General features: G+C 42.2%; 1 protein-coding gene across 1 annotated transcript in view; it reads right to left on the bottom strand.

Annotated features, from left to right (window-relative positions):
- The window catches only part of BICD1 (BICD cargo adaptor 1), a 90,561-nt gene that overhangs the window by 26,310 nt on the left and 53,493 nt on the right, over positions 1-10,758 (bottom strand). The window contains exon 6 of the mRNA XM_009649358.1: positions 2,635-2,786. Coding sequence (XP_009647653.1) covers positions 2,635-2,786 — 152 coding nt within the window. The remainder of the gene's footprint in view (positions 1-2,634; positions 2,787-10,758) is intronic.

The raw sequence follows: 10,758 nt of genomic DNA, 5'->3' as shown, positions 1-10,758 counted from the left end.
GGAAAGAGGAAGCTGTAGAGGTCAGAACCACAGAGATTTTGGATTGGGAAAAAAACAGCCCCAGAAGGAAAAAGCAAAAGTAGAGGTAGAAGCGGGACAGAAGGACTTTTGAGGGGGAGGGCAGAAGAACCGAAGAAAGAACTTAAGCAACAGAAGGATGCACAAGTGTCAGGGGAAATCACAGAAAAAGGATGGCTCCTGCTTTCCGCATAGGGGAGCTTTGGGGAAAAGTGTCATCTTTGCTGTTCCGACCAGAAACAGGTGCGCTGTGCTCTCCTTATAACACGGTATGACCTTATCCAGTGCATCTGAGGAAGAAACCATACAGTTCAGCACCAAAATGAACATCCATTTGGGGACCAAATGAACAGCAAAGGATGGTTTATGAAAGAGAAAGGATATTGCTCTATCAAACAGTATATGAAATCATTTTCACATCTGTAACTCTACTATCGGAGGGATGTTCTCCCTACAGTACAAATTCAGGAGTGAATACCATGTGATGCAGGATAACCATGGAAACCACTGTTTTATTCAACAGAAGACCAAACAATTGCTTTTTTATGCTGAAGGCTGCTATTGCATCAATTGTTACTGCCTGAAGAATCTTACAGTCTTGTATTTCCAAACAGATTTCTCTTCTTGAACAGACTTCTACAGTATACCAGCTCTCTGTCATTTAAATAAATGTTATTCCAAAGAGAGTATTCAAAATGAGTCAATGATTTGTACATTTAGGAAGATTGATTTAATTATAAAGGCCATTAGATTCCAGGGTAAGGAAGGAAAAGGAATATTTTACAACAGGAAAATCTATAGGGGCACACTGATGTGCAAGACCTTGCAGTGAATGATTTTTATAACCGTGCTCAGAAAATACAGGGCAACACCCACAACCTCAAGGGCAGGGATACATTCCACAGGCCACACAATGAGTGTTTAATCAGTACTGTGTGGAGTTTATCAACAGCAGTACATGCTTTGGGTGGAGTTTTCTCCACTAATTAGATATTTACGAAGTGGAAATCTATAACTCGGCCAGTCACCCAGAGTCCCTTTATAGTTCATAGAAGAGAAACAGAAGCTTCATTGCATCCTACACACAAGACATCTAGAAAAGGCATCTAGATGAATAGCACCCTTTAAGCCTAATTCTCACAGAAAAGATGCTGTCTCCCACCAGCTTTAGGATATGCCTTAAACACAACAGAAGCATGCACTCAGGATGCCCAAATAAAGGGCATTCAGTACACCAACAACCTAACATTCCGTTTAAGTAACAACTTGTAAATCTTTGCAAACTTCTTTTGCTTCATAGCTTGATGATTTATGCTCCATGCAAGACCCTCGTTTGCTTTATGCTCATGATGCCACTCCTGTCCTCTGGCATTAGTAGCCTTCCAGGTAGTGTTACAGAGTTAGCACATTCATGTATCTCCTACAGTAATGAGCCTGCAAATAAAGATCAACACATGCATTTCTAATACGCATGCACAACTTTGCTTTCTTGAAGAAAATCTTTAGATGCCAGTGAAATCAATGGAGCTACCTTGGTTCACACCACCTGCTGAGTTGGTTCTTCATTTCCATTACGGCACTACACATACTCTTCTGACAATGAACCTATGTGAATTTGTACACAGCACCAATGTCATAGAATGTAAATGTCCCTTCTCCTTCTTTCCCACCTCTGCCAGCTGCTGCTGCCACTGTCACTAAGGACCTTAGAAGGCTGGAAGAGGTGACTGCAGGAGACTCTGGAGAAATGTTGGCATGCGGCATGAAGACAGCTTAGCACTTATGGACTAAAGCACAAGCAAGAAATCTGCATTGTATTTGACCATAAGATGAAAGAAAAGCATTGATATAACAGAATAATTTCCTGGGGGTACCAATTTCCTTGTGTATTTGGGAATTAAGAATTTATTAATAAAAGTGTTGGATCTTTTAAAAAAAAATATTTTTAGATAACCTTTTAAAAAGCAGCTAAAACCAAAAGCTATTCTAAAGAAGGTGTGGGAGAAGGAAAGATGAGAGATGATTAATTACTGTCCTGCCAGGAGGAACTATGTTACAGAAGATAAGTAAAACTCTAATCTTGTGAAGGAGAAGATAATAAATTGAATATCACAGTGAGAGAAAATAAGAATTCATGCTGGAGTAGGAAATTGCAGTGGCCTCACAATTATTAGTGCTGGATTATAGCATAGGCTGGTTGATGAAATAGATTTTACTAGTGGTAATAAATCTCCCGATAATGAAAACATGGGATTCTGAAGAACATCATTAACCATACAATAGCGTTACATGACAGAATCACTGTATACTTCTGAATGTGAAAGTCAGCCACATAAATCTACTATTTGATTTCCACTTTAAAAAACCCTATAAATGCAAATATACTGGCATTTATAACACTTTACTCAAGGTTGTATTAACATTGCTATTCTCCCGCTTTATTTTCCAGGACAAGCATCTCAGCGGCACTTGAGAGCTTGCAGATTTTGCACAGTGTGCACTCTAAGACTCATTCACCTTCATCCAGCAAACCCCTGACCTTGCAGAAAATAATTTCTGTCTCTCCTCCTAAGCACCCGATGTACACAGCTAAGTCTGTGAAACTGTTTCCCTTACCTGGTCGCAAACATTGCTCTCAAGGATGAGAAGGTTGCTGCATCTTCCTTCAAAGCCTTTAATTCATTCCGTAGTTTGGTCATGGTTTCAGTCACCATTGCTTTTTCATTTTCATATTTATTCTTCAAATTGGCTAATGCCATTTCAGCTGCCTGAAAACACAAACAAGGATATATGCTCATGAGACAGATATGTGAAAACAGCTAAGATGCTATGTTTGATTTTACTTTAGATCTCCTTCTTCATTCATACAGCAAAAGAAAGTTTGACCTGAGCTTCATTGCACTGCACCCTTTCATGTCTTCTTTTAAGTTGTACTCCATGAAAATAGGAAAAGGAGAAAGCAGTTGAAAGGACAAAGCCAATTTCAGCACACTGGCAACAGCTGCCTACCTTAAATGTCTTGTCTCTGCAAAATTGTGCAGCTGTGCGGGCAGAGCGGTGAGTAAGTTACTACAACTTAAGGAGTTGCTACCATGTTGTCTGGGCCGCAATAAACTGCCAGGCGTGCCCCAGGACCACGTTGCAAATAGGACGCTCAGCACGTGAGACTCGGCCTCTGTAGCCAAGATGGGAACTAACATGTTGTGCCTCATGATCTCTGCCACCTGAGGCTTTCCTGGGGAGGGGTGACTGCTAGGACCTGACAGTTCGCTGTTACGTCTGAGCGCTGGCAATGCCTGCTGTTGTGCAAGACAACATTATTTTGGCAGTTTTAACCACTACAAGAAAGAACTAAAAAAAGTGTAAATTACAATTTTCAATTAATAGGAAAGCAATAGTCATCCTATCCTTTCAGTTTTTCTCCTTCCTTCTTTCTTTTTTTTCAGTTTCATCTATTACATTTCTTTAATTTATTGCCCTACTGCTTTTAGTAGTTACATATGTCTTATTCCTGCAAGAGTTGAACCTTCTGTTTTACCCATGAAGCCTGGAATAATTTTGAAGTTATTCAGAAGACATAGTTTTAGAGAGGCTTTATACCTACTGCTGCTATGAAACATTTAAAATTATTGCCATTGAATGAGATGAAGAAAAAGAAAGGTTCCTTGTGCATTTACTCAGGGCGGGGGAGGGGGGGGGAGTATGGTTGTCTTTTCACTTCATTTAGTGCATAATAAGTTGCAGCATTTCATATAGGCGATCAGTCTCCCCTGTTGATCTTGTGGGTTCTTGAGCTATCATCAGGGGAGAGAATTGTAGAAGAACATGGGTTTAAAGCCACCAGCAAGGGGACATGGTAAAAGATGGTAACAGCCAGTTTGAAACCTATTTGAAACTCGGTTTTCTGCAACTCAGTACATTTCCCACTAACAAAGTCTCTTGACAAAAGGACATATTACCATCTCCTCCTAAAACACAACTCTATTCATTTGTGTCCGGGGAAATAGCACAGTTAGAAATGGCAGAGTTAAAAAAATTCAAATTTTTTCCAATTGTACACTCACCAATAATGTTTTCTCTACTTTCACACTAGTTTACACTGAGAGAAGAGATTTAAAAAAATCACTAGTGACTACCTGTCACTTTAAATAGATGGATTTTTCCATGCCAAATTTGAAATCATCAGCAATACATGTTGAAAAATCAACCACTTAGGGATATATTCATATAAATGAAGCTTTTCTCAACCTTGCTGACATATGCTTTGGTACAATGTAGGATGGTAGACACCATCCTACGCCTTGGCAGGGTAAAGCAGAACTCTTCAGCTTTCTGTCTGTTTTCAGCCATGAGCAAAAATGTACACTCATAAATTAACATAGAGAAGAAGGATTAACTATGTTTAATAAAACTACTTTTTTGGAGGGAAATCTAGGAAATAGGATCAGAGGACAAATTCTTACTTAACAGATATGATTAAATCAGATTTATTTAAGAATTTTCAGGTCACTAATGAGGCAGAAATGATTTATGAGAGTACAGGTAGGCTCTATATCTCAGACTGAGTTCTTTGTTCCCGAGGCAGGAATTCAGATGTCTTTGCTTTGTAGGAGAAACACAGCCCTATGTCTCTTAACCTATCATAACTCATCTTCAAATGTGTTGTGGTTTAACCCAGCAGGCAGCTCAACACCACACGGCCGCTCGCTCACTCCCCCCACCCTGAGTGGAATGGGGGAGCGAATGGAAAAAAAAAGGGAAAACCTGTGGGTTGAGATAAAGACAGTTAAATAAAACAGCAGAGGAAAAGAGTAGTAATAATGATAATAATAATAGACTATACAGAATGTACAAAACAAGTGATGCACAGTGTAATTTCTCACCACCTGCTGACTGATGCCCAGCCCGTCCCTGAGCAGCGATCCCTCTCCCCCCGACCAACTCCCCCCAGCTTATATACTGAGCATGACGTCATATGGTATGGAATAGCCCTTTGGCCAGTTGGGGTCAGCTGTCCTGGCTGTGCCCCCTCCCAGCTTCTTGTGCACCTGGCAGAGCAGGGGAAGCTGAAAAAAATAGGTCCTTGACTAGTCTAAGCACCAATTAGCAACAGCGTGTTATCAACATTCTTCTCATACTAAATCCAAAACACAGCACTATACCAGCTACTAGGAAGAAAATTAACTCTAACCTAGCTGAAACCAGGACAGAATACAGAATTCATGTAAAGATTTTCCTTTGCTTAGGAATGAAAATGAGTTAAAGATATGTGCCACCTAATGAAAGACTTCAAAAAAAACGTTGTTTCAGCATTGGGATTACATATTCCATGTAAACCCAATAATGTACACATCACTGAAACTGTGCACCATGATCAGACAGATCATTCCGATCCCTATGTTTTAATCTGGATGTCAGGGTAAGTTAAATGGACATGTAACACTACAAGAGGAAAAATAACTTAGAAATACAATTTAGTTGGTGAATAAAGGTAACAGAGGAAAGACTGTGTCAAATCTTCAAACCTTTTTTTTCTTCCTATTAGAGTTTTCCATAAAACGACATATAGAAAACGAAGCATAAATTGCAAAACCTCTTGGAAGTGCCTGGCGGCTCTCCATGCGCCAGACAAGCTTTTGAACATGCCCCTTTGCAGGCTGTCAAGGGTGTCCCTTCTGAAAGTCTCCTAAGTGAAGAACGAATGGGCACAAGTGCTCTAGTAGAGAAGCAAATAAAACTAACAAAAACGTGGGATTAACAGGCAAGAGAAAGAAGGGGGAAGCAAGCAAGGGCAGCTTCTGTGAGAAACCTGCAGACAGGCAGCAGAGCAGTGGGGCATCGCTTTAGCGTGAGGCTCGAGTGGTCCTTGTAAGAGCCGGTGGGCGCCCAGCTGTGCGGATGCTCGGGTTACCTACAGCTCATCGGTTTGGGACCTGGATGCTGACTGAAGCCGATCGCTGCCAGACTCCTCGGCTCTGAGGATGACATTTTACAGTGCAGCCAAGGCAATCTATATTGGCTAGCTGCCACCAAAAGAATAATTACCCAGCCTTTCCTCGTCCCTACCTTTTGCACATCAGGTTTTCTTCTATGCTTACTGTGAGGCAGTTTGGGGAGCCAGAAGAGGCAGAACACTTGCCTGAAGCACCCTGGAACCAGAGTGTGTGATGGGGAGAGGGGCTGAGGGGAAAAGGGGAGCTTGGACTCTATCTTTCAGAGGTACCTATGGGTCTGGTCACCTCAGCTGTACTGCTAGACTGTGCGAGAGTAACAAGGACAAAATGAACCGAAGCCATAGCTTCATGTTACTCTTCCTCCAGCAGCAGATCTAGTCTAAATCATTTCTATTTGTTACCCCTCTCAGCCCATCTCCAAAATAGTGCCCATTGAACCACCCACAGTGGCTGTGCCTGAAACCGGTTCTGTGGGATAATCTACATTTTAAAAACCCGGGGCAAACGGTGCCTTCGGAGAGTGCTCTGAAAGGAAGGATGGGGCAAATAAAAGCCTGTATCCCCAAGCAGCCAGCGGTGCCAGAAGGAAGCAGATGCCCAGGACCCGGCTTTGTTTTTAACAGCTCTTTCTGAAGCATTTGGGTTTAAGCTGCAGTTAGCTACAAAACTGCGTTAGAGAAACTTTTGCCCCATGTAAAAATACACCTCTCAGCAACTCGCATGGAAATGGAGAACACAAGATGAAAACACAGAAAAAAATGTGTGACTGCTCTTCAGTGAAGTAAATAAGGCGGTAAGACAGGAGGGGGGCTAACGACACTCCTGGCAGGGAACCCATCATGCAGAGGAACTGGGCGAAGGCAGGGCCCAGCCACGCAGCGAGCGGCCCGGGGACACGGGATAGATGGCGCGCAGAGCACGCAGCGTTTGCTGTGCAGAGGACATCACGGGGAGCGGAGAGCAAGGCTGGGAGGGAGCAGAGCGCTGCAACGCCTGGAATCCTGCGGGGTGTGAAACGCTATCGAGGAAGAGCGAGCTGGGGCACGCAGAGCTCAGCACCCCCATCCCCAAAACACAGCCGCGGAGCCGCATGGGCTGAGGCAGACACACACCTGAGCCCAGGACTCGAGGCACTGCCAGAACTAACGATGTCCTTATCCTTACAGAAGAGATGCCGAAATCTGCCACCCAAAGGTGGCCACCTTAATCCTGAAATCCATGAACAAACCTCATTTTCTCTATACATTCACATTCTAAGATGACTTCATATCCCATTTGCTTTACGTTAGCAGTGTGAGAAGCAAACCAAGTAAAAAAATTGTAGCTGAAAGAATATGAAGTCCTACAGTGGTAAGTGCTTTATTTTTTCACACAAAAAAAGCAGAACAGTAGCCTGTTATTTTAGTGCAGAAATTGTACGTGGTACTAGATTTTTCCACACAGCCTTACCTTCCCAGCAGAAATTCTATTGTATTCTGTCAATACAACATCAAGGCATTTGTTTATAGATAAGGTACTGTATGTCTGGGGTTATCAAGTTATATTTTCTGAAGGACTTTTAAGGGTATCTCAGTTATGGGAGCTGGAGACACCAGAGTTACGGCCAGTACAGATGTGTTGCTGACTCAACTCCTTCCCATCGAACTATTTACAACCAATCATTTTTCAATCAGAATTTCAGGAATATTAAATTCCCCTCATAGGCAGCTTTGCTTTCTGAATGTTATTAAAAATCAAAATCAAGCCCAATATTGAACTGGTCCTAAAAATGATTATACCATTAATCTGATATTACTTTACAATTTATGTTATTTGCTAATGCTACTTGCGTTTGCTCCACAAAACTGGTGCTGACACAGTAATTATGGCTACAAATCAATGGATACATAAATTAAGACCAGGTAAGCAAGCAAGCTGGCAAGATATATGTGCCTTGCTATCCTGAACAATTGATTCAATAATCCATTTTCCTGGGCTTCAGTTTGCGGCTTCTTAGAGCAAATCTTGCTCTCTTTTTTGTGTTACAGGGGCTTGTGTATTCTGTTTGCAGCCCAGCCTAATGCTTAACGCTTATTTGAAAATATTACTAAAGAAAATACAGCTAGATTAAAAAGAAATATCATCAGACATTGCCAAATGCATTAAACTAGGCAACATCTTATCAGGTTCCAACAGGACTTTATCACATGCTGTTAAAGATTTAAAAGGTGCAGCTGCACTGCTGGAGTGCCAGGCCCACTGCAGGAGGGGGAGATGCCCCCCAACTTTAAACTTCTCCTATCCTTTTATATTATTATGCCTTTTAGCTTGAAAGTTTAAGGATGTTGATATTAGATTTGCATGAACAGTATTGTGAGATTCTATACCTGGTTGTACAGGTACCAACATCTATTGCTGCTATCCAATAAATAAAAGTTTAATTAATAGCACCTTCTTACTCAGCACACCTATCTTTCCCATTTCAGTGAGCACACTTTAGCATGACACTTTATTTCTGACAGCAATAAAAGAGCAAGACTGAGCTAGAATCTCTGGTAGTGTCAAATAAATAAATGATAGCTCTATGCTAATGGAAAAAATCTTTAATTTGGAATCTAAACCCATATGCCTCAATTACATCTTAATTACATTTTAATTACATGGAAAATCCACTTATAATTGCTCAGAGCTATTATTGCTTAGCGAGAGATGGTATTTAATTACTTGAATTAATATTTAACATGTTGTATTGGAGGGGGGGGGGAAGCTATAAAAGACTCAATGTATATTGAAATATTGCTGCAATTTAAAAATCCCCAGTACTCTAGAAACGCAGTTACAGATCCAGCAATCAATTAAACTTCAAACTGTAACTTCAGACTACTTGACTATTGGGAATTTTATCACTGAAATCCCATCACTGTCATCAGCTAATAGTACCCCAAGCTGTTAACCAGGATTCATGCCCTCATGTGGTGATCGCTGCGCTGCTTTTGGATGAGAAAAGTCCCAGGCAATCTGGAACGATGACTCTGCCGCTGCAGCCTCTTGCATTCAGACTTAATTCTGGGCATAAGGCGATGCAATGAAGTAAATAAAACTATTTGCATGCTTAAATTTAACTTTCTAAAGTGTTTTCAGACCTGGAATCTAATGCATACAAAGGGCTTCGGAAGATATACTTAAAAAAAAAAAAAAAAAAAAAAATTGACAGTACTCTTGAAAAACACACCATTACATGGTCCTCTTTTGGCATTTCATATATGAGGTAATTCCCAGCTTATTTGCATTGGTGAAACATAAAAAATAAAGTGTTTTGATGATTTTTTTTTAAGCTGTGAAAATTTTCAAAGTAATAATCTGAAATTTTTTATTCTCTTAAAATATAACTTTATAATTAATCCATCTCAAAAAACTTGCAGTTACTGTTTCAGTCAGCTTTATCAGGTAGTGGCGCTGTCCTTTTTCTTAAAAAAAAAAAGAAAACTGATTTTATTTCTTAAAGGATTAAAAATATGATAATGGCAGGAGAAGTTATTTCTGACTAAAAAGAAAAATCATTAAAAAAAAATTCCAACCACCTGCAATGAAAATAACTCAGCATTTCACCTGCTGGCTTATCAAAGAAATGCCCAGCTTCTGTACAGCCCAAAGCCACTGGCCACACTCTTATGCCTGCCGTTCTCTTCCTGAGGCACACTTAGCTTTTCTGGCATTTAGTTTTAATGCCCTTAAATTGGCTGGCGGGGGGGGCATTCCATTTTTGCAGCCGGTGGAGCATTACCAAGAGCCAAGAAGAACGCAATGGGTTTTTTGCACTTCTGCTCCGCTCCATCCCACCAGCGGGGCCACCTGCAGCTGCTGGGGTGCTGGCCCAGGCGGTCTCCCCTACGCTTGCCCTCCCCACCACTCCGGCGGTACCTGCCCTGGCGAGGGGTCAGCACACCCCTGAGAGCCTCTCTGTGCACGCTCTGCTCTGTTTTCCAATATTGGCAATCTTCTCATTTTGCAGTAATGCTAGCAACGTGCCCCCTCATCAGGCTGGGTGGTAGCTGATCCCTCCCTGCCCCTCTGCTTTTCTCTCGCTCCCAAGGGAACGCTCTCCTGCCTGTGCCGTGGTGAATGGTGGGTGCTGAGAAAAGCAGAGCTAAGAGCTTAAAGAGGAGGTGGGGAAGGAGGGAAGAAGGGTCTGCCCTTACCATGATTGAGTGAGAGGCTAAATAACCTGTGAGCAAAATCTCTCCTCTGAAATACTCCTGGGAAAGCTTGTAAGTGACCTGTATAAATAACAGACGGAAAAGCTTGTAAGTGTCCGGTATAGATAACAGACGCTGCCGACTGACTGCTTTATTAGCATCTTACCTGCTTGTTGGCTTTCAGCACTGCTCTCAGGGTGGCGATCTGCTCCCGCTTCGTACTCAGGAGTGATTTCAGTTTCAGTATCTCTTCCATTAAGGCCTCCTTGTCTTTATCGATCATGGGCGCCAGCTCCCGAGCTGCAGCACGCTGGCGCGACAGCTGCAGCGACCGATCGACAGCCTTCTGCAAGTGCTTGATTTGGTCCCTTATTATGGCATTGAGGTTGTAGATGTTCATCGGCTCTTTGCGGATGTCACTGGTGTCAGAGACGGGGGAGGAAGGAGGGGCTGTGATGACAGGAGAAATGGTAGGTGTTTTTGTCGGGCTCTGTTCCTTGCCAGGCTCCGTGGCTTCTTTCGTCATCTGCTCGGTGGGGGTCCTGGCTTCTACAGGTGACGCCACCCCCCTTCTGGCGAGCCGTGGGGGAAGGAGACCTCGAAGGTCATCC

The sequence above is a fragment of the Egretta garzetta genome, unplaced genomic scaffold (assembly GCF_000687185.1).
Source record: "Egretta garzetta isolate BGI_Z169 unplaced genomic scaffold, ASM68718v1 scaffold352, whole genome shotgun sequence".
Lineage (NCBI taxonomy): Eukaryota > Metazoa > Chordata > Aves > Pelecaniformes > Ardeidae > Egretta > Egretta garzetta.
Note: the sequence above shows the minus strand (reverse complement) of the source record. Positions and strands in the feature narration are given on the sequence as shown.